Source organism: Fringilla coelebs (assembly GCF_963513975.1).
Source record: "Fringilla coelebs genome assembly, chromosome: 5".
NCBI lineage: Eukaryota > Metazoa > Chordata > Aves > Passeriformes > Fringillidae > Fringilla > Fringilla coelebs.
In genome coordinates this window covers 35,067,143-35,091,661 of record NC_140033.1, presented here as the reverse complement: position 1 = coordinate 35,091,661, position 24,519 = coordinate 35,067,143, and the positions used below count along the sequence as shown (strand labels likewise).

Here is a 24,519-nt window from a genome sequence, read left to right as displayed (position 1 = left end):
GGCAGGGCTTGAAGCTGGCAGTAGAAGTTGCTACTCTGCTTTACCTAGACCCGGACAGGATGGGGCTATTTCCTTTGGGTTCTGCCCACTTCCCATCCTTCCTCAGGCACCCAAACCCATCCAAATTGCTGTAAACAATCCCATGCAACACTGCTCTCAACTTCCCAGTAATTTCAACACAAAAAAGAACGGGAAATACATTTCTCTGAGCAAAACAGGTGAAAAAAGGGTTGAAACAGGTTAAAAAAACATGGTACCACCACATGTCCCCAAAATGTCACCTAGTGACAGCTACTGGAAGAAAGGCTACAGTTTCAGCCCCAAAACATCAGGTACACGCCATCAAAACCCAGGGTTAGCTAGCACCAGTGTGTTTTTAGCAGCCTATCTGAAGGCTTTACAGTCACAGTTTTCCTTGCTGAGATGTTTCCTCCCTCCAAAACCTTTGGTCTGTACCTTTTATCTTTATTTATTGCCTTGTATTTTCCAAGAATAGACAAGACATTTTATTATTCTGCTAGTATTCTTAGTTCCTAATATTTGTTATTGAATCACCTGCCCATCAAACTGAAGCTCATAAATCTCCTGATGTGGCATATTTTAAAAAATGCAATTAATTTGCCCTTTATCTTGCCATTTAACATCATGAAAAAAAGTTACTGAGACACCTCATCCCACACCTGTGCTTGGAAGCTCACTCTTCATTATTGCTTCATGTTGACAATTCTGCAGCCTATTTTCAGTCTCCTCTCTGTTGTTGCCAGCCTGAACTATAATAACTTTATCAATAAGATCTTCAGATAATATTTTAAATGCTCCTCATGATGTATTGCTTCTGGTACATGTCTCCATTAGCAAAAAAGCAGGGAAGTTCACAGGACATTATTTATGTTTAATACAGCAGAATCATTTACTGCCTGTGATTCACTTATCCAGATACTTGCAGGTTCATAACATATGCTCTGTATTTTTATTTTGATTTTTTTTATTATTGCATTATTTTAAATGTAATAATATGTTTTTAAAATTATTACATCAAAAGCAAGAAACCCTGGCCAACTCCATAATTTCCATATATTTTTTCCTTTTGTATCAGACCCATTTTTCATGATTTTTCAGGAAAATATAGTAAGGATTTAGGTTACCTGCTGTTTATGTGTGCTGTTATATATTTGGTCCTTCCAAACTACTCTCCCCCTGCCTAAGAACAGATTTCCTGAAATCATCACAGTAATTTTTAAATTGTCACAAACATTATTCTTCAGAGGAATAGTGCAGAGAAATATAGTTCAGCACTTTGGATTCCATGGAAGATTTCATTCTTTGCCAAACCCATGCCCCTCTGATGTTTCACATCTGCCTTAGGTGGGAGCTCTCCCCCTGATGCCCCTGGGTGATGCTCCCTCCCCACAGCCCCTGGCAGTGCTCCTGATGTCCAGGCCCCTGGCAGATGCCAGGTATGACATCCTAGAGATGCTGTTGGATGGGCTCAGCAGGGCAGAGAGGATGGGCGCCCTGCTCCCTCTCCTGTGGGTACCACCAGACAAACCAGCCCACTGCAGGAGGGGAAAGGAATTGATTCTGCTCTGTGGGATCCAAATAGTTGAGGTATTTTGTCCAGAAACCCTCAGCTGCTGAACAAGCAATTATGGGAAAGAGCTTACGGGTTGATTTTTTTTTCCAACTGCTTTTAGTGAATGGCAATTGGCATGCAAATAAAAACAAGGATAGAACTTATGCTAGCTGAAACATTATGAACAAGCAATATTATTAAAAGTAAAGTTTGAGCTCCATTAGCTCATTAAATCAAATTACAGTGTTTGCTTTTCTATAATGCAGTGTCAGAAGTACTCCTGAATTTCTGGGAGAGTTATTTTCGATTGATTGCTGTATGTGCTGTTTGGAGACTGCGTACTCTGGGTGTGTATGCAATTTTACAGCCATGCCAACACATTTTATAATACAATTTTACATGCAAATTACAGCTATGTAGCGTAATAAGCCATTCTTTTTTCTTTTTACACCATCTCCAGCCGCGCACCCAACACACACAGAGTGGTTTTTTGGCTTACCAGACTTCAAACCATCAGGCCACCAAGGAGCTGTGAATTGAGCACAGTGCAGGCAACGGCAGCATTGGGCTCGCTGTCAGGCCAGAAGGGGAATTGCACAGCCTCCCAAACACCAAACTTTGGGGCTGATTCACTCAGTGGGTCTGTGACCTGACAAGGCAGCATGATTAATTGCACACATATTCCCTCGGAGGTTTTCCTGCTCGTGCTTTCTGCAGCAAAGATTGTTAGCCTGACAGATCAGCATAGCAGCCTCTTAAGATGCCAGAAAGGGAAGCGGTTGGTTTCTGATTGAAAGTTAATGGAGGAACAGCAGCTGTTCCACTCTGAGGGGGAAAAAAGCCCAAACCAAACAGGCTTTGATTCTCAGAGAAAACCACACGTGGGAATAAGCTGATTTTTCGATAACTCTGGCTATGGGATTTCTGTCAGGGATTGAAAGACCATATTTGCATGATATTATAGGCATCATAATTAGAAATTCAGCTGTGCTTTCTCTCCTCTGATTATTGAAATATAAGCCACGGCATGAGTGTGTTTTTTTTCTGATTAAACACTGTTTCAGGTATCTCCTCTTCCACATGTTTGTTCTTGATCCTTTGGCCATTCAGTCTAAGGTTTGCAGAACCCCTGATTTGGCGGGCAGCTCCCGTGTTTGCAGCGCTGAGCAAAGATGCTCGCACAGCACTTCCCCTCTGCCCGCAGGCAATCCACACTGCCCCGCTGTCCGACCAGCCCACTGCCAATTTTAAAGTTTGCACTTTCCAAGTAAGCCTTAGCAAATGGCATTAGACACTTCCTCAGGAATACTGAAGCCCTACCACTTCATCTACTAAAAGGTTTTAAACATTGGCCAGTGTTTCCCCTTCCGCATTTCCCAGCTGGACTTGGATGGGATAACACGCACTTGATGGATGCTTTCGTGCTGTGTGGGAGATGAGCTGAGCTGTGGGGCAGCCCTCTGTAGACATCCCTGCTCCTGGCTCAGCGAGGGGGGCTCCCGAGAAGCACACTGCAGACAGGGAAACCCCAGATGGCAGCACCAGGGCTGGGGTGGGCACAGCAGGCTGTGCCAGGCAGCAGATGCATGAAGAGATCTGTGCTCTCACGCCTCACAGATGTCTTTGCTCTGTTCTAGGACAAATCCCTCAAAACACACTTAGAAGTGCAAGTCTGGAAACAGACCTGTGCTACCTCCCCGCTGCACTTCCCAACCTGCATCCTGCAGCACCTGCTGAAGAGCTGAGTTGGAAACAGTCCTTCAAATCCAGCACTCTGTGCTGGACCCCTGCCAAAGGGCTACGTTTACAGCAGAGATTATGGGTGAAGATCTAAAATGCCCCTGGATTCTCCCATTAAATCCCTCATCTGTCTGAGTCTGAATTAAACTGTTCATTCAACAGCTATATTTTCTAACTGTGTGAAATCTTGTCTGTTACTGGCAACACAGAAACACATAAGCAGAAAAAAGGCAACAAAAAATGCTTCTATTACTACAACTTTTAAAATGAGGGTAAGAAACTAACAGGGAGAGATACTGTATAAGCAAATTGATTTAATTGCCCTACATGAAAGAGAAGGCAGGTCTTACTGAAGCACAGCAGTAGACAGCATGCCAGAACAAAATTCCTCAAAGCAATGGCATATAAATATTGAATAAAATGCAAAAGCCAACTCTGCAGATGGCTTTGGGAAAGAAAAGCAGCCGCTCTGGCTGCAAGTATGTTTCAGAGAACACACTACAAAACTTGGAAATCTGCAAAGCCAAGGAGTGAATAATCCACTAGAGGGAAATCCCCAGCTTCCACAATCAAGTACAGGGATTACAGAGACATTTCTAAATCAGCGAGGGATGGGATGAGACAGAAGACTGAATGTTAGGATTTTGAGTTTTCCCCTTAGTATCCCATACTGCCATGCCAGGCTTTTACCTACTGCTGGTCTTTGGATACCAATTTAGATATTTAACTTGGGGTGTTATTCTCTCAGCAAAACAATTTAATATCATCTCTGTAGCCATTACTTTCTTCCAGAGGTTTTTGTAAAAGGCATTTCCCACACATTTAAATGTATGATTGCCAATCAAGTGGGCGGCATCCGCTCAATTTCCTTCTTACCTTTTGCTCAGAGAACCAGCTGTAGGATTCACTCACAAAAGCTTCTGGAGCAAAGAAAGAGAGGATTTTGTTAATCTGGATTTGTGAGCCCCAAGCTACTGGTTTAAAATTTCATGATGAATCTGTGTCACCGTGTATTTCCTTCTCCCTTGGGAAAACAAAGGAGGAATGAATGTAGAAAATCAGGCTTATTCCTCTTAACTGTAAGAAGTTACCCAAGATAAATAAATGAAGAGAATTTGGCATTACCTTACTCAGATAACCAAACCACCCCATACCTGCAGCATTGTGTGATTTTCAGAGTGGGAGCAAGGAATATATATTTTTTAAAACAGCAGCCAAAGCCCCAAATCAGACCCACATGCAGTGTTTCTGTGGGTTGTTGGGGCAAGAGAATCACAGCAGATGCAAACAAGGCCACAGGAGTGAGACACGAGTGAAACGAAACACAGTGTCCTTTGTGGGACAGCTCTTCCAGAAGTTTGCAGGCTTTCCTCTGAGAGGCTGAGAGCTCACAACCTCTCTGCACCCAGGATACCCAGCACTGTTCTTTTCACTAGGCTGAGACAGAAGGTACCAGTGTGAGCTGGACAGCAGGCACCTTCAAAGTGGTGATGCTTAACACAAAGAATTGGAAATTTTTCTCACAAGAGGTATTTTTTATCTACAGGACTGAAGGTGCTTGAACATATGCAACCAATGCCAGCTGGATGTTTCATACAGAGTCATGTGCCAAGAAGCACCAAGTTCTGACCCCTACAATCACATTTCCTTAACTTGCGTTGCGGGAACAGGTATCCCAGTGTGGGCTGGGACAGAGGATGCTCCAAAAGTCACACAGCAAGTAAGAAGGGAGGCAGCAAATGCCCTCCAGTCACTCTGCTGCCCTTGCCATGCATCAGCCTTGTCACTGGGCACCACAGTGTGTACAAGAGGTCTTATGGAAATCAGTCCTAAAACACACAATACAATTAATCTGGAAAGGACACTGAGCAAGCAGGTTTGTCATCATGCCTTGTGCCAACTAAGCTTTCAGGCTTTCAAATCTAGCACTTTTCTCATCGTCAGGAAATATTTCTGCTATGCATTAAAATCACAAAGAACCCTAAAGTATTTACACATAATACTATCAGAGATTAGCACAATGCACAGTATGTTTAGAATTGCAGAATTGTTAATGTAGATTAAAGTGCTTTGCCAGTAATCACTCACTTTCCTGACCCAGCCACATGGCTTTTCCATTTTGCTGCACTCCAGCCCTGCCAAGCTGCACAGCTGGTCCCAGGGGGGGCAGCTCTGTGGGGGCAATGACAAGGGCCATGAAACTGCTCTGGCCCCAGCCCCTGACTACAGCAGGTTAAAATGTGCTCTGGAAGGCTGCCAGAAATATGGAACTCTCTGTGCTCAGCAAGTGGACTAGAGCTGGTACTCCCTTCACACACAGCAAGGGGCTGGGACCAGCAGAGAAAGCAGACCCAGCAAGACTGCATGCCCACTGTGCCGTGGGTTTTCTGGAGCATCCCCTGGGAGCTGGCCCTCATGGAGCTGGTGTGACTGGGGCAGGCAGCTCAGCAGCAAACACCCACAGCCCTGCAGGGGGCTGATGTCCTTCTCTGGTGGTGTGAGGCACACCAATGACACACAGGCTCTCCTCAGCAAGCGCTCAGGCACTCCTCTGTTTGGGTAAGATGCTGGTAAAACATACTCCTGTAAAACCAGTACTGTAAAATAAATCCCTGCTCCTTACAGCCTGGAGCACTCGGGAAGAGGGTATCTGAGTGGGGACAAGAAAAACTGTGGGACTGAACACCACTGAGGCAATAGAGTTAGATCCAGTATTTAATCATCTTTTCCAATAACTGTTTCATTTTTTTAGAAGTATTTCTGAGAGATATCTACATTTCATCACAGTGAAAGGGTGATCATGAAAGATTTTGTCTAGACAGAAGGTAAAGTTTGAACGGCAAAATTAAGTTCCACACAGTGGGGGGCGAACCTAACCAGCACAATGTTACGTTTACCTTAAAGCATTAAAAAAAAAGGAAAAAAAAAAAAAAAGAAACCCCCCAAAAGTTAAAACCCCCAAAACAATCAAATTTTATTATTTTGGAAATATGTTCTATCTAAAGTAAATATTTTAAATATTTAATATTAAACATTAGCAAAGATTGCTTTGTGGAGATGAAAGCAACATCATCAGGGAGCTTCATAAACTGTCTCAATTTCTGGGTAGCTGCTCTTCAGCACTAACAGCACACAGCGTAGTTGGTGCAGTGTAGATGTCTCTTTTTTTTTTCATTTGGTAGAATATACTTATTTAGTGCCATAGCAGAAGAAGCAATTAGCAGGCATTTCACGGGGCAATCTCCCAAGAACAGCCCTGAGACAAGAGCTACTCCCCCACAGATCAGACCCTGGAAGGAGATGCAGCTGGGTGCCCTGCAGACCTGCAGGTGCGTCAGGCTGCCCCACCTGAGACCTTCTCGCAGGTTTCTCTTTTCCACAGGCAGCCTTGCCACTCACAAATGCTTCTTCTTTTTTATTGCCTCTGCCCTGATAGCCAAGCTCTTGGCACAGATGGTCAGGACCACGATGAGGACTCCGACCAGGAAAGTCACCACGGGCCAGAGGAAGCAGTGCAAGAGAACAGTCTCGTCATGGGTGCGCTTCAGCATCACATCATCCGGCCTGTGAGAGGGGAAACAGAAGATGGAGAAAATATAAATCAACATAATATCGTCAATTCATAAGTGAGAGTCATCTAACGTGGTAAGAGTAAAGGTGATTTATTTGCTAAAGTGTTAGAAAATGATGAAGTGGATTTATTTCATTCACTGCTTGCATTTGCCCTTTTATCACCAGCACTCATGGCAGACTGTGAGAGCTTTCCACTTGCAGCATTTACAGGCTAACAAGTTCACTTGGATTAAAAAAGAAAAAAAAAAAGAAAGAAAAAAAGTGTTGGTTCTCTGGATCTTCCAGCGAATATGGTCATCACAAACAGCTGTGAAAGATACAGCATCACACTGACTGTGGATTGCAAAACCACTCTGGCAAAAACATAAAACCAGGCAGCATTTATGCATATCTACCTCAAATGTTATCAGGCTCTGTGAAATGGATTTAAACAGTAATTAAAACTTCACTTTTAGCTTTGAGCACTGATGTGTCCATGGGGCTTCATGGAGGCTCCTGATGAAGCAAGCCCTGGCTGTGGTTTGGGTCTGGGCAGGGAGCTGGTCCCTGTCCTCAGCACTGGACTGCTGGTGGCCCAGCTTAGCCCAGCTGCACTGGCAGGCAGCAGGCTGCAAGGAATCTATCCCTGCCCCGGGTGCCAAGGCTCCCAAGTCAGCTCCTCCCAGCAGTGGCCTTTTCAGCAATAGGCTGTGATGTGGGGCTGCACACAGCAGTGCCTCAGTAGACTTGAGTAGTTCCTATAGGGACAATTTGGCAAGAGTCCCACGAGGGTCTGAACCTCCTTGCCTCCACCAGCAGCATCTAATTCACTGTCATGGTGGGGTCTGTGACAGGTTTGTGCACTTCCAAAGGGAAACAGAGGAAGGAGGAGAATTGAGGTGGAAGCATCTTGAGACATTTGGAAATTTAGCTGTGCCACATGTCTGAAAGATCTGCTGTGTAACTGCCTCTTCCAAGTCTGGGAGGTTGTTGATGAAATGTGATGGCAGGTTTTCCTCAACTCTGGCTCTTTGTGCTCTCCCTTGCAGTTTAATAATTATTAAATCAGTCTCGTGGCATTTGCACTTTGCTCTTGCTTTCCCATCTACAGAGACACACAGTCTGCTGGAAAACTATCTGCAAAGGAGAGAAAGAGAACTTTCTCCAAATAGAAAAATTTCTATAGTCTTGACTCATGTTTGTCCTCACTCACATCGAGCACTCCCATCGCATGTTGCTCCACCAATGCCACCTGACGCTTCTTGGAGCAGCAAACCTCACAGCCCAAAATCCTGGCAAACCAGGCTCATCCAGCAATGTCCTGGGAATCAAGGTCTCCTAACATGGTGGCACATGGCAGCAGACACCTGCTCAGTGACTGTGCCGTCTCTTCCATGATAGCTTTGTCCTGATCAGAAAGGAGCCCAAGGAAGGATTCTCTGTCGAGGAGAAAGAAGGAACTATTTTTCCTTCACTGAGAAATTGAATGGAGATGCTTGCAAGTCTACAGAGTTTTATCCATCCTTAAGGAGCTACTGGAACCAGATGGCCAAACTAGACCTGATACCAGATTTGATTAACCTGCATTTGCATTTGGGGTGTCTCACCCAAAACTGCTCTGTGGAGAATCCTCTGCACTGTGCCAGCCTGAAAGCCCCCAAGGCCAGCACCATGCATCTCTCTTTGTTTCTGTAGTAATGAGCAGAATAAAACTCTGATTGTGAGTAGCTCAGCTATATAAAATCTGAAATTCAGCAGCATAAAAAGATATCAAAGGAATCCCAGGTGTATTCAGTAGTGGAATTATGAATTCTGCACAACCAAAATCCTCCAGCTATATAAGCAGGCACGGGTGGAAACTATCAATTGAATAAAGCAGTATTAACTTCATGGGTGCAAACTCACCAACCTCTGCACCTGAACAGAGAAATCCTCTCACAAGGGGCATGTCTGCTCCCCCACAGTTACTGTATCATCACCTGTGAACAACAGAGTGCTAATTGGCAAAGAGGCCATAAGTAGGCAACACTCAATCTTCACAGCTCTGAACTTATTAGTGACATTGAATTTTAAGTATTTTTTTAAAGCAAATGTTAGTTCAAAAATAAGGGACAAGCAAAAACCTAGAAAATTTGACTTAATTGAAGGAAAGAAAGTGGGATTGGGGAAAGTAAGATATCTTTTAGACTGAATCTTAAATGTTTTGAAAAACATAGATACCAAAGGTAACAGTGATGGATGTTAAACACTCATTATAGATGTGACTATGACTTAGTAATTTAAAAGAGTTTCCCTTTTAGAAAAGAGTCAAAGACAAAGCCTTTAAGTAAGTTTTGAGCTGAGGTTTGGGTTTAGATGGGTATTATTGCTATTTTTAAGTACAGCAAGAGAGTCCCTGCCCACTGGAGGGGCCTCACCTTGATTCCTGTGTGCAGTTTTGGGTGCCACAATATAAAAAAGATGTTAAGATGTTGGAGAGCATCCAAAGGAGCTGATGGTGAAGGGCCTTGAGGGGAAGCCATATGAGTTGTGGCTGGGGTCACTTTGTTCAGTGTGGAGTAGAGAAGATTGAGGAGAGACCTCATTGCAGTTAATTCCTCACCAGGGGAAGAGCAGGGGCAGACACTGATCCCTTCTCTGTTGTGCCCAGTGACAGGACCCAAGGGAATGGCATGAAGCTTTGTCACAGGAGGTTCAGGTTGGGTATTAGAAAAATGTTCTTCACCCACAGGGTGGTTGGGCACTGGAACAGGCTCTGCAGAGGGGTTGTCACAGCACCAAGGCTGTGACAAGAAGCATTTGGACAGTGCTCTCAGGCACATGGAGTGACTCTTGGGAACGGTGCTGGGCAGGGTCATTGACTGGACTGGATGATCCCTGTGACTGCCTTCCAATTCAGAATATTCTGTCATTCTGCAGCACTTGAAACACAGTAATGTAACTGCTTTGGGTTTGCTTGGCAAAGCTAGCAGTTTTGACTTTTCATGCTACTTTTTTAAAGGTGACCTGCCTGCTCCCACAGTCTGAAGGCTTGTTGTTTTTCTTGGAGACAGAAAAGAAAGGTGCTCTGTCCCCAAGGGAAGACTTCTCATGGTAAAGACCTGTCTTTGCTGGAAAGCCTAAGAGCATCACTCCCCTGGTGCTGAGGCAGTGAAGTTGAACCCAAAGTAGGTATCATGTCTAGAAACATGCTTCTTTTCCCTGTGAAAATCAGCTGATATAACTAAATTTGTTGCCTTGCTCCTGTAAGTACAGTGTCTTCAATAAACCCATCTTTGCTCTGTGACTTTATATAATACTTCAGTTCAAAGATGTTGGCAGAGGGGTTGTGCATATTCACCCTAAGCTTGGTTAATGGCAGCCTCCTCTTTCTAGCAATGCTGTCATTCAAGTTTCCAGTAAAGGTAAAGCCTCTTGAGGGGATACACCCAAAATCCTAACACCAGCCATCCATGCATAAAACAGCAGCAGAGGCAAGAAGGAGACCTAGTGGGACAAAAGGGGGAAAGTCTGCAGTGATTGCAAGCCATGCTCAGGCATTCAGAGCTGGTTCTTGCTGCCTACAGTGGTGGCCACTGTGCAGCATCACCACTGCCCAGCAGCAGTCCCAGGGTGAAACAACAGACAAACTGAGAAAAACATCCCAGAAGAAGCCTTTGCCTTAACCCTGAAAACACAGCTTTCTCTTTCACTGAACAGACAAGGAGGAAGGAATTTTGTTTTCATCGCTAAAAGGTGAGACCAGGACTTATTTTTAGCAGGACTTTGAGCTCAGGGTCTGACCCTTGTGGGGCTTTGAGCGGGGCTAACTGGATTAGCTGCATTATACAACACATCCCTGTTAGGTTCTGCCAGGTAGTTCAGACTCCAAATACAACAGGCCTCCATCAGAGCCTTCAGAGCAACTACTCATGGGGAGAATTGCAGTGCAGGGGTTACCAAAATGTCACGTAGGACCAAAAGGTTACAGGCACATAAACATATCAGTCTTCACTTATGAACCAAACTGTGAACCTAATGTCACACAACCATAGCTGACAGAGGTGGAGGTGCAGGATAGGGAATCCATTCAAGTATCTTTGTATTCAAACAATCTGGATCTAAAGATGTTTGCAATAGACTGACTTTTCCCCCACAGATATTCACATCCCTTTGCTCTGACAAGCAGTCATTTTTTGCCTTGTTGTTGCAAGATGCAGAGATCCTCAGCTGGATGGCTGCATGCAGAGGCAGCACAGAGTCTTCCTGACAGTCAAGTCCTTTCCCCCTCAGGCCCAAGCACTGCTCCACAGGTGGAGGGAATTAATTTAGAAAACTGAGAAGTAACAGAGAAAACCAAGACTTATGTTCCAACATTTTATGGATGAGCAGCCTTACTACCTGAGCACCCCTGGCTTGCACACATAATTAGTCTGAGATAAGTGGGAACCCTGCAGGGCACCCCAACATCATACAGGCTGCCACTAATCACTTGACAGGGTTTGCTCTTCAAATCTCTGGTGAATTTGTGTACAGCATCCTGCAGCAAACACAGCGGAGGTTAAAGCATGGCTGGCTCATCTGCTGTGCCACAGCAAAGGAACACAGAGTGTTCTTGTGTATGGGACAAACTCAGAGCTAATAAGCAACAATCAGCCACTAATAAGAAACTACTTGACACAGGTTGCTCTGCCTGTCTCTGCATGGCATGAGACAGTGAGGTCTCAGCTCATGGCAATCTTAGTTTCTCTCTTTTTTGTTTTGTCATGGATGTCAATGACACCTTGAACATGAAGAAATAAAGTGGCAGGATCTTCCCCATCCTGCCTGTTCCCACAGGCCTCCCACTTTAGGGCATGCAGCTGTGGCCCTTGTTGGCATGAGGTCATGACTGCAGACTGCTGGGACACTGGGTGTGAGATCCAGAACGCCAAAGCCCTAGAGCTCAGTGCCTTCTCAAACCTTTGGCAACATCCTGAGAACTTCATCTGAATTTGTCCTTTATTTTAGAGTCTGAAACACTGAAGGTTGGTTTCTGCTGTGCTGTCCTTCAGACTGGGCTATCATCATGCCAACAGACCTTCACCAGAGATCCAGGAAAGAAACTTCCCCGTGCAGCTTGAGCCCCTTGTCCCAAAGCTTGTCAGAGAAGAGTGCAACACTCAGGTTAAGTGCCTACAGTGGCAAAGCAAAACCTCACTCTTCAGTAAAGCACTGAGCTCCAAGGTAAGCTGTCCTTTGGTTCCCTAAGACAAATGTCAGGCAGCTAATTTTGCTGGGCAGTTTGATTTACAGTAACTAAGAATGGTTGAAATTGCCAAGTCTGCTTCTCATCCCTTTTGCATAACTTTGAACTGTAAGAATGGCACCCCTTTTTTTCATCTTTCCAAAGTAACCTGTTGAAGCCACCAAACTGAAAGGGAGAAGTTACCCAACAGTACACTCTGCGTGCAGCAGCAGTTCTGACAAGGAAAATTAAGTAAACTCGATGAAGAGGAGAAGATGTTCATTCATTGCCTGCATGTTTACCTGGAATTTTATTCTGCCGTTTCAAAAGAGGGACTGCTAATATTACAAATACTACATTCTCTAAGGAACTACTTACTATACATTTTATACAGACTGACAGAGGACTGTTAGCTTATCCACACAGTGAAAAAATAAAGTCAGAAAACATGCACACTTCTATTTTGAAGGGAACAGATTTCTCCCTCTTTGTTATGGTTTCTTTTCACTGCTTTGCAGGCTGCTTAATCATCACTGCTCTAAAAGCATACCCAAGCAAGCACATTCCCAGTCAGCAGAACTTATCTCCCAAAGCTCATTGCTATCTCCAGAAGAAAATAGATGGTGTACACATTTCAGCTTAGACTATCTTCTAGTATCTCTGGCAGCGAGCCTTTCTTTTCCTGTGTATGAATTGTTGCATCATCAGCAAAAGGCAGTGTTTCAAGGCAGCCATTCTGCTGGCAAGAACTTTTAGCAGTATAGGATTCAGCATCTTTAGGGGGAAAAATCCTTCCTGAGTGCTGCACAATTTCTCAGCGCCAGCTTACATAAATGTCAGATGCTAGGCAGCATGCAGCCTTTGCAGAAAAGCTTTGTCTTTGCTCCACCAAAACGTAATGTGAGAATCAGCTCCCACAGCTCTGGACACCTACACCCTACACTGCTCTAGAGGAGAGGAAGAAACATCTCTGGGCATCTGACCTGTATCAGGCATTTACTTTGGGGTAAGATAAAAGGCTCCTGTTTCTCTCCACTGACTAAAAAGTCACACAGTTACCTTTTACACCATCCTTTCCACACCAGTTTAGATGTATCCTAGCCCTGACTTCTCCTGAAGACAATCCCACGTTTCTGACTCTCCTGCTTGCTTGGGCAGTGGCCACTGCAAGTCCCAGTTCTCAGGAATATAAGGAACAGGCAATGCCTGCCTGCCCAGGAAAACCACAATCATAATTTGGCTCCTGGTTACCAGGTCCAAGCTTTGGCACCTTGTGGACCAGAGGACACCCAAGAAGGTCCCTGAAAGGTCTGGTGTCATCACTCAGAGTGCCCTAAGTTTTAACCTCTCAATGTTTCTTTCCCCTCTAAAGGAAAAAGTTTTGCTACAAAGTTTTGGTGGCGTCCCTCTGCAAAGAGTTAACCAGGGACAACAAACTCATCCTGGGCATGCTGGCTGGGTCTACAGTCTCTTCAGGGAGACAACTATTATGGCCAGCCTAGGACAAGCCTGAAGCCCAGCCCCCAAGGCACTCAGCAGGACACTCACAGGGAGCCAGGCATTTCTCCACCTGCCATCCATTTTCCCCCTGACTGTCTTTCTGAACTTAAATATCTGCTGCCAACTCTCCCAGACTGAGCCCTGAATTGCACCTGCAAGTCATGAGCTATTCTCTTATCTATTGAACTTTCAAGTGTTTGTGGGACAGGACTAACCTCCTCCTGCAGCCACATTGCCTTTTATTTCCTGGCATATCACCATCAGAAAGAGACAGGAAAAAGGACTCCCTCCCCTTTCTGTTTACTGAAGGAAGGAAACCACAAGTCATACACATGGAAGTCACATCAACACTGGCAGCAAAAGTAAGAACTGAAACAGAAGGGGAGATTCTTTGGCAGTTCTGCTGCTGTTTATTACACATATCTGATCCATAAATCCTCTATGAACACAATTGTTGAGTTAGTTTGTCATATTTACTGATCCCCCCTTTTCTTCCATGAACACAGTAGGGTTTCTTTCCTGTGGAGGAAAGGAATGTTAACATCCACACCAGAAATCTGCCATCTGAGTGTTAAAAGCCAATGTGCTTTTCGCTATAAAAATTGCATGTTTTAAGGAAAACTTTTCTATTTTTACTTCAAGTGGTAAAAATACTCCTTTCTGTATAGCTTTTCATCAGTAGAGCTGTCTTTCAGCATTCTGCACTGAGCTCTGTGTGATAAACCACATTGCCCTGGAGGGGGTCTCTGTGTGTACGTACATATGCATGCATTTATATGTATTTTCAAACAGAACCAATGGACAGCTGTTCAGCAGATGCATAAGCACTCCTGCCTAGCCAAATGGAGATTACTCACCTCAAGTGCTGGTTAAAATAGCACGTAAATGGTTGAGAACCCACTTTCTCTTTCCAGTATTTCTGCTTGAACGTGACGTTCTCAGAGTTCTCCTGATCGTCTCTTGCACAGGGAGGGATGTACGAGCACTGCCAAGACACATTGCAAAACAGAGTTACTGCTGTGCTCAAGAACTCAGGGCATCACTTCTCAGCCTTTTCCTCATGATACCAGCGTGACTGAAATGGACTGAGAATAATAAACAAAAGCTCCAAAGAAACAGAAAAGAAACAGCAGCTGAACTTCAATTGCTAGTTATTCTGTGCGGGTACTGGAAAAGAATAGAGTAGCATTCAGAAAGAAAAGAAAGGCTTTGCCATGTTTGTTCCACTCTAAACCAAACCACTTTGTAACATCTTGGGGTTTGGCATGATGAATGTGAAAATGATAATTTCATTTTGATGTATTCCTAGCCAGCTGCATGGATTGGATTTGAATAACTTCCTATTTTCAGTGAGGCATGTAATCACAAGTTCAGTTAAGTATCCTGCTAATAAATAACCCAAAGAGTTCAGCAAGCTTTCCCAGATGATGGGATACCTGGCTGATGTCCACTGATATAAGAAGGTATTCTTCCACTGTGTACAACACACGGAAACAAGGAAAAAGGCTCACAGCCCTGCTTCAGCAGAAAGGTTCAGCACCTGCTTCTGCTGTACAGAAGTCAAGGAGAGTTGAGCATGCAGCTGAGCTACAGCAAATCTCTCCTTCAGACATGTGCTTCAAAGCCCAGAGATCAAGGGAGATTCCTCCCCTAACTTGGTGCCCTTGGGACTGGGCTTTCAAAAGGCTCCCCTTTGGGTCACACACACACCCACCCACACCGTCCTTGTTTCCAAGTCTTCGACACACCACCCTTAAGTCCTAGCCACAGGCAGTTAACAACAGAAAACAAACAATGCCCTGAATCAAGTGCCAGCCTATGAGAGTGCAGTGTCCAAGCTCAATCCCTCTCATTTTTACCAGGCATCCATACAGGAGATCATGACAGGAGCTGTTGAACCACACTGAGTAACAGAGCTTGGCTGATCCTCCCATAACACAGAGGTTTTCACCCTGCAGGACGTACGGACACCAAGTGAACTGAACACAATGAATTTTAATTCCTTTAAAATTGGGAGCTGCAAACAGAAAAAAGTGTGACTGGGAAGGCAGCTAAAAAGCCTCCTGCTTAAGAAGGATGAGGATGCAGGAGGTGAAGGGTGTGGGAAGCTCCTAAAGGGGGGCCCATTTGGTCACAACATTAATTTCTCCAGTGTCCTGAAGGGAGGAACAGCAAGGACAGCAATACCCTCTCTGACGTGAGCATAAAGATCACCGTGGCTCACTGTGCCTAGCACTGCTTCCTCTCCTTCTGCTGAGGTTTCACAGGGACTACCTTGCCCCCAGCTGCACACTATACCTAAGATGTACAGACCTATAAGACCATATTTACCCTACAACAGCTTGAAGATTTGCCATTTTTATTCCCCTGATCATGTAAAATCTGACCACTTTTGTCAGCGCCTGCAATTGCTGCCAGTGTTTTGCATGCTTCAGAATGAAAGAATCTGCAAGGTCTTCCTTGCTGCTTCCAAAGTGAAACCTACCTTTTCCACATGCAAGGATCTCCATTTTCACAGGCACTCCTGGCTGTGTTACCAGGGCACAGAGCTCCCTTCAGTTCCCTGTTCACAGGACCCTACACAAGGGTTGTCCCACTGCTGCTGATGATGGACAGAAATGAGGGTAACACCACTCTACTTCAGAACCCAGAATGCAGGACTCATCGCATACTGCTATTGCCATCTTAGATAATATTCCTAGGACAACAGAATTTTTGGTTTGGTTGTCCACTTTGGAAGCATCAAACACCCCCCCTTTCTCCTCCACACTGCCAGTGCAAAAACACATCTGCGCAGCAGCTGGGCAGAGTCAGCAAATTTGGCATGAAGACACCTGAGAACACTGCTGGCTCCGTTCTGACCCATGCTGCACCACCCCAGCTGCTCCCCTCCTCCCTGCCTGGCCCAGGGTCCAGCACTTCCAACAGCCTCTGCTCTGATGTTTTCCTGTGTGGAGCATTTCCTGCTCTGGAGATGGCACCAAATCCCACGAGCTGTGCACTCACTGCCTACGTCTGACAGTAATCACCACGCTGTCCTTCCAGCCAGCTTGGAGGTAGCCCCCAGATTTTAGGGGCTCTAGAAAGAGCTCCCAAAGCAGACACTGCTTAGCCAGCACACAAAATTAATAGCTAGACAAACCAGCCAAGTACCAATAGATATTATTTTGCCTAAACTCTCCCAGCTATCTCAAAGGTGCTATTCCTGTGTTACTGGCTCCAGTATTTCCTCTATCCTCAGAAATGTTTCCTCTTCCTGGCTGAGCCTGCTGCTCTCCTCTGCTGTGAAAGTGCAACCAGCGCCCCACCAGTCCTGGTATAAACTTTCTCTGGATCCTTCAGAGACCTTCTACCCCACAAAACATTGCTTGAGTCCTTCACAAGTTCATAACCTGGTGAACTGTTGGTTAGCCCCGTGCTGAGCCTCAGGCTTAGAAACAACCAGAGAAGTCTCTTTTCCCAAGAGATGTCCATCTGAACAGACAAGTATCAAGCTTTAGCAGTCTCTCAGGACATTTCAACACAGAGTGCTTCACATTTTTTCCCATCAGTCCCCATGCTGTTAGCTCAATATGAAGATATTAAAAATTTAGTTTTTCAGGGCAGGGATTTTTCTTCCTTTGGAAGATGCAAAGGGGCCCACAGACAGTTTCTCTGGGCAGCATTTCTGTGTTTTCCTGTACCAAAGCAAGACAGTGTATAGGAGTATTGCCAGTACCCACAGGAGGGACCCCTGGAAGTTTAGCACAACCAGTGCTTTCCAGAACTCAAACTTCACATCACTTTCTGTACACATAATCCCAGCTGACAGAAAGCATGCTGGACACATTTCTACCTCTTCCCCTTTATCTCCATGTGGAAAACACAAAGGAGACACCTGGGGTCTTGCCATAAATTGATGTGGCCTCACTGCTTCTGCCTGTTGAGGATTAAGAGTCTTGAAGAGAGGAATGGTCTCTGTCCATTATCAGCTGCTGCACAGACCCTGGAGCTTGTTGGCCTCCCCAGGATGCCAGCACTGTCCCCACCACCCCGAGGTGCTTTTGTCCCTTTCTGACCCACACAGGGGGCGGATCTCTCTTTACTCACCCTCCCAAGCACACTTCTAGGGCACTTTGCTTGGCCAGCTCTATCACCCTCCAAAGCAGATTCAGCAGGCAGATGAAAGGGAATCATGTCCTCACAAATTTTGCTGCTGTGACTTGATGGATGAATGTGAAATAATTTCCACTTTGGCAATAGGCAGTTTCTGAAATATTAAATCTATAGTCCTCCCTTACAAGACATGGCATGAAATACTGACATCAAAACATAAACAAATGCCAACTGAGAGCAAGCTAGGACACCAGTAAAAATGTCAGTTAATAGCCAATACATCTTACACCAAGGCTTTGTGGGATTTGTATCTGGGTTTGCTGCTGGATGCTCCCACTTCAGTGTCCCTGCAGCTGCCTGGAAAGATTCCTGGTGCTTCTGAACACTTAATGAGGGCAGATATTCTCCCATATCACAGAGAAAGAACAGATGCACGAACTCTTGACTATGGTTTAAGTTACAGGTTGGATTTCATGCTTTTTAAAGATCAATTCTTGCCTCATTCAGTCATGTTTTTAATTAAAAAACACAGACTTGATAGACTACAAGTCCAAGAAAGTTTCAAATGTGAAGAGACACCCCGGCCCAAAGTAGAAGCAATTCAGCCCAAGAGAAGACAAACCAAAATAATTCAGGAGCAAGAGTTCAAAGTCAGTTTCCAAGTGAGGTGTGGAGGACCATCCTCCTGCCTCCTGCTGAGCTATGGGACAGAGCATGTACCATTTATTAGGTGGGGCAAAGCCCCACAACACGTGCTGGGGTGGAGATCCACCTGCAGCCCAGGTTGAACCCCACACCACAGCACAGGGATGCCCAGAGGAGGTTGTGACTTGGAGGGAAGCCCAGATGGGAGTGGGGTCCTGGCAGGACCTGTGACCCTGAGGAGAGAGGAGCCCATGCTGGAGCAGGTTTTCTGGCAGGATCCATGCTGGAGCACTTCATAAAGAACTCCAGCTGTGGGAAGGAGCCACATTGGAGAAGGTAATGCAGGACTGTCTCCTGTGGGAGAGACCCCACACTGGAGCAGGGAAAGAGTGTGAAGAGGAGGAGATCAAATGTGTGATGAACTGACCACAGCCCATGTCACTCTGTGCTGGTGGGAAGGAGGAGGTGAATAAAATCAGGAGTGAAGTTAAGCTCAGGAAGAAAAGATGGGTAGGGGAAAGGCATTTTTAGATTTGATTTTATTTATGCAGTACCCTTCTCTGATTTAATTGGCAATAAAGCAGATTAATTTCCCCAAGTCAAGTCCATTTTTCCCATGATGATAAAGGATGAGTGATCTCTCCCTGTCCTTATCTCAACCCACAAGCCTTTCATTATGTTTTCTCTCCCCTGCCCACCTGAGGAGTGATACAGCAGCTTGGGTGGGGACCTGAAGCCCAGCCAGGCTCAACCCACCACACTCAGCAATAGATGAGCTTCTCCTAACTTTGTGTGTGTCTCCATTCACTACTGGGTCACCTTCCTGGCATGGAAGGGAGGAAGGGCAGCCACAACCATCCTACTGGGGCAGGGCATGAGCTGGGGGACTCGCTCCATAGCACAAGAAATTGCCCCTCCCAGCTGAGTGTCCGGAGGGAGCTGGAGCCGAGCACCATGTGTGGTTTCACCCGCATCTCCCAGTGCAAGTGATCATCATCAGCACTGCCCACTGGGAGGGATCAAACCCATGGCCCCTCACAGAGGCTCGAGGCAGGGAGTGGTGTCCCAGGTGAGACGAGTGGGTGGTAGGGTTTATCCATGGCCCCTGGGCCCGCTTCCAGAGAAATTGCTTGGCAGCATCTGCATAGTTTGCCTGTCACAGGTACCAGCCCAAACAGAGATCTGAATGCTTCACCAGACAGAGGCACCGGACTCTCACAAAATTATTGGGAAGTTATATTTTGTTATGACACCTCCTCTGCCATGGGTCATATTTAAGAGAGTTCAAAAATTAGGCCCAACTCTATTTACAAGTGTGCAGAAGAGATGACTGCACATCATCTTTTAGGTGGAGCCTTTACACAGAGAAGTGTCACAGGAGCATGGGCAGGTGTGGAGAGCAGACAAGGAGCAGCAGCTGGTTTGCTCCCTTGCCTGGGGACAAGGAAGGGGAGAACCAGGTCCTGCTGCACAGCTGCTAACATCTGCCTTACCAGTCACTCCCCTAAAAGTTTCTTTGGCAAAACAGGGGGCAACTTCTTCCAACCCTACACTTAACTGCAGATGTAGAAAGGGAAATGTCTAAAAAGCCAGAAAGCAGATGCTTTCAGCAGCTGCCATACTCCCCTGTGGCCTGGTCCCTGTGCTGGCTGTGTGCACTACCAACGTACCCTATGGCCGGAAAGGAGTAGCGACAAATTGACTTTGGAATTAATCCTGCCTAAGCCTTATCTCAGAGATTATTATTGCTATCAAGGCAGCTGAAGAAAGGCTACAGTCACTCCAATAAATTTCTTCCTCTGAGACAGCAATCAAAAAAAAGAAAAAAAAATAAAAGAAATCCACAGATCACTCAGACTAAACACAAATGTAATCGTGTTCGGTGCTTTATATATACATTCCTGGATTATCTCTGACCCAGCTATATAATCTTTTAAGAGCTAAAATGAATCCTGGGCTGTACAATGATGTGATTATCTTAGAAAGCAAAAGCAAAAAAAAATTTCTTTTTCCATCTAGAAAAATATTTTTCCTCACTGGAACAGACATTCATATCTGTGATATGTTTATATGTCAGCCTGCTCTACTACAGAAAGTAGAAGATTTTTAATCAAATATACTGGGGATTTTTGGGTGGAGTGAAGCTGCCAACTGATTTATTATTGTTGTATGTTGTAAGGAGCCTGAACTATGCCTTTTCTACACTACTGATTTACAGGGGAAAATTGCTACTCTACAAAGAGAAGCACTGAGCAGAAAGTAAAATTTAAAAAAATGTTCAAAACAAAATTGGTCTTCTTTTTCCCTTCTAGCTAGTGGGAACTGATTAACACATTGTATGTGTGTCTAAGTGCATGAACACAAGGAAGCATAGTGCAAAATATGATGGGAACAGGAAGGGTTAAACAGCTCTCTAAGTGTTTGGATCCCAAGCATTAAATCCAGCAGATTCCTACTCTGAGGCTCTAACTGATGTATTTCAGCATAAAATCCTGAAAGCCTTCAAAACCAGCAAGACTTTAAATCAAAAATTAAAGGAGAATGTAACTGTTTGGCTCCACAGGCATTGAAGTAGGGGGGAAAAGGGAAAACCAAAGAAGCAGATGCAGAATTCAGTCCCTTACAAAGGAATGTTTTTCTGAAGAGACCTAACCAACTTTTCTTCTTATTTTCTATTTGTTTTACATAAGCTTCTTAAAGTAGGGAAAATAATTAGAGCACTTTTTTTTCTACACAGTTTTCCACTGAGATAAATTCAATTACTACCAAAGAATACAGTTACATCAAAAAAATGCATCCTTTCTGCTTGGTCACATCTGGTAAATCAGATTTAATCCTCAGCAATCAATATCCCAGGGTAAACAGCCCACATTAAGAGATGCAAGGTGGAAGGCAAAGAAAACAGATTATATTTGTAAAAGCAGGAAAGTACCACACACTGCCAACAGCCCTGTTTTCTTAGGTAGAGTTAACATGAAATTAATTGGTAAATAAAAATAGTTTTCTGAGTGACATTTACAGGCATTTCTTCTGAAGCTCAGAGTGCATCCCTGCAATTGCAATTCAGCATCTGGGCAGGTGCAATCCTTCTCTTCCCACCCCACTTCCAGAAAGACAGAAGAAAATAAGATCAAGAAGTAAAAACAGAACAAAACACGTGGACTGCTCAGAAAGGCATTGTGGTCACGGTCCAGTTTGAAAGCTGCTGCTGAACCTGTGGGTGCTGCCAGAGGCGCTGAGCCCAGGCATTCTGGTGCAATCAGCACCATTCCCATCTCCCACTTTCCATCTCCCAGCTCCCATCCTTGCTGGAGATGGCCAAGCAGAGCCATAGGGCCATGCTCGGGGACAGCCACGCTGCACCCTCTGCAGAGCCACGTCATCTTCACCCCCTATCAAAGGGTGACTTTTCTTCTGCATTTTACCAACTCCCCCCTGCCGCCTGAAAATGGAGAGATGCTTAGAGAAGTCCTGCAGCTTGGCCAGCGAGGGCACTGCTGGCACCCCTCTGCCACCACAGCCCTCTGCACAGGGAGCCTGGCAGCAGCACTCCCAGGAAAAGGTTTGCAAAGCTCCCTCACAGGCCAACATTTCATCTGCTTTGCCATCAGGCTCCATCCAGCACTGCAGCTTCAATCACTCATCACTTCCGAGCGGTGCCAACAATTTAATCCAAATCCTGTCAGATTTACCATCCTGCTACTTACTGTGCTGATTTTTACCCCCACCACCCCTCCAAGCTGCCAAGGGGGTAAAAGCATCCCTCAGACCCTGAGTGTGAAACTTAACCTGCCTTCCAAGGGATGGAGCACACCAGCACAAGTATGACTGAGGAGATGTGAGGCTGCACATCCCAGCTGGACACCTAAGCATGCTTCCCAGCCCCTGCAAACAGACCCTGCATCGTGCTGAGCATGGCCCTTGGCACCGGGTTGCATCCACATCTCGGTCAAAGAGCAGAAATTTCTTTCTCCAGTACACTCCCTATTCAAATTCTTTCAGGAGTAGGAGGATTCCGACTTTTTTTTCATCTTCAAACTACTTAATAAGATCTCTTCCACTCAGGCGTGTGCTGTCATTTTTACACAGCATGAAAAGAAAAAGGAGAAGGCAGAAAAGCTGCCTTTAAACAAAGAGAAAGCCCAAGTCACACCCTGCCTTCAGGCTACCCCAGTTTGCTGGAAGATGCAACTTTCACGAATTCTTCCTTTGGTCCCTTTTCGTGTGGGTGATGGAGGAGTTTAAAAATCAAAACAGCAAGGGGGGAAACTTTTGTTTGGGCGCAGCCCCTTCCCCAGCGCCGCTCCAGAAGCGGCTCCATTAACATTTCTCCGTGCGCTTTGGGGAGCGGCACTGCGAAGTCCCCCGCGCTCCGGGACGCGCAAGGCAGCGGCACCGGGCGCTGCCCGAGCAGACAGACCTCCCCGCCGGCAGCAGGAGCTTCTCCTCCCCTCCCACCGGCATCCCGGGGCTCCGGCGGGGCGGGCCGGGGAGCGGCACAGGAGCCTCCGCTGCTGTCCCTGCGCCGCCGCCCGGGGGCTGCGCTCCGGACGCGGGCGGGACGGAACGGGGATGGCAGCGAAGTGTGAGAGTGTGTGAGAGTGTGTGAGAGTGTGTGAGACTGTGTGAGAGTGTGTGAGAGTGTGTGTGTGTCCGTGTGCATGCATCATACTAAGTACAGTATATAGTACAGTGCAATACACTCTATAGTATATTATACATTATACACAGTATGCTATACTATGCTATATAGAATCACAAAATATCCCGAATTGGAAGGCATCCACTGGGATCATCAAGACCATCTCCTGCACAGGACAGCCCCAAGAGTCACACCGTGTGTTTGAGAGCGAGCGCTTCTTGAACTCTGTCAGCTTTGGTGCTGTGACCACTTCCCTGGGGAGCCTTTTCCAGTGCCCAACCACCCTCTGGGTGAAGAACCTTTTCCTAGTATCGAGCCTAAACCTTCTCTGAGATGATATAGATGTAAACCCAACGTATAAACACAGATGCACAGTGTATAGCATGTTTATAGATAAACACTGGAGAGATACACTACTTTTTGCTGAGCAACAAGCAGAGCGGCATTTCGGACGGATGCTCCCTCACTTCACTTACCACCCCTACCTCCCAAAAGAGAAATCCCCGGACCGAACAGAGGGCTGGCGCCAAGAGCCGAGAAAGGGCACCGACCGCCGCGGCGGGACCACCGCCCGCATTTGGGGAGAGGAGGGAGTCCGCGGGTCTCACCTTGGGGTTGGTGCGCAGCTGCCGCTCGTCCTCATGGAGCAGGGCGGGCGCGGAGGAGCGGGAGGTGCGGACCAGGACCTGGAGGCAGGGGTAGCGGGCGGTGCCGCGGCAGGCGGCCCCGCAGGAGAAGGTGCAGGCGAAGCGCTCCCCCAGCTGCCGCACCGCCAGCACCGTGCAGTTGGCGGAGCCGCCGCCGCCCCGCTCCTGCAGCGCCGGGCGAAGCCAGCAACAACCCAAACCCAAGAGGGAGAGCAAGCCGGCGGCGATGAGGAGGAAACCCAGCCGCATGCTCTTGTCCTCCGCCTCCGTGTACTCGTAAGCCGCCCGGCTCCTCGCCATCGCCCGGCTGCCGCTGGCATCCGCCGCCGGGCATCAGCCACTGCCATCGGCTAAAGCTAGCGCCGCTCCCCGCCTCCCTCCCCGCCTCCTCCGAGGCTGACTGTGCGTGTAACCAGCACGAAAAAAAAAAAAAAAGATAAATAAATAAAATGCAAATTTAATCCCGTCTGACCTAATTCAGGGCCCTCCGGGGGTGGAAAGGGACAGATTGCAACGGGATTATCTGACCCTGGAGATTTGCTGTGCGGAGGGCTAGTCCGGATTAATACTGGGTACCATCATGCAATGTACAATATCTAGAAGAGGGTGGGCGAGTGGGTGGGTGGGGTCCTTTGGGTGCATTGTGGCTTCCCTCTGAGGCAACATCTCACCACTGGCTTGGTTAAAACCTGGAGATCCTGTGTAAAGTCCCACTTAGTACTCCCAAAACATCAAAGTCTGCAAGGTCTCTATGAGTAGAGGAGGAAACTAATCTGAAATTAAAGAAATTAAATATCTACAAGTGAGAAGGCAGGTTCTATTTTTATCTTATTAATTAAGAGGGGACATAATGAGAATTGGCCAAATGTTAACATTTTTGGGGTGCAGGGTAAAGTATTCTGGCTAGCCCCAAAACCAG

At 46.2% G+C, this 24,519-nt stretch overlaps 1 protein-coding gene across 1 annotated transcript; it reads right to left on the bottom strand.

Moving 5' to 3' along the window:
* Window positions 1-6,708: 6,708 nt before the first annotated feature.
* Window positions 6,709-24,061, bottom strand: KCNMB4 (potassium calcium-activated channel subfamily M regulatory beta subunit 4; the record flags this gene model as incomplete). Its single annotated transcript, XM_084206121.1, has 3 exons — window positions 23,562-24,061; window positions 14,429-14,556; window positions 6,709-6,877 (listed from the first exon to the last, which is right to left on the bottom strand). Exons 1-3 carry the CDS (start codon window positions 23,898-23,900, stop codon window positions 6,709-6,711), a joined length of 636 nt encoding a protein of 211 aa, XP_084062247.1. The 5' UTR covers window positions 23,901-24,061.
* Between the last annotated feature and the right edge of the window lie 458 nt (window positions 24,062-24,519).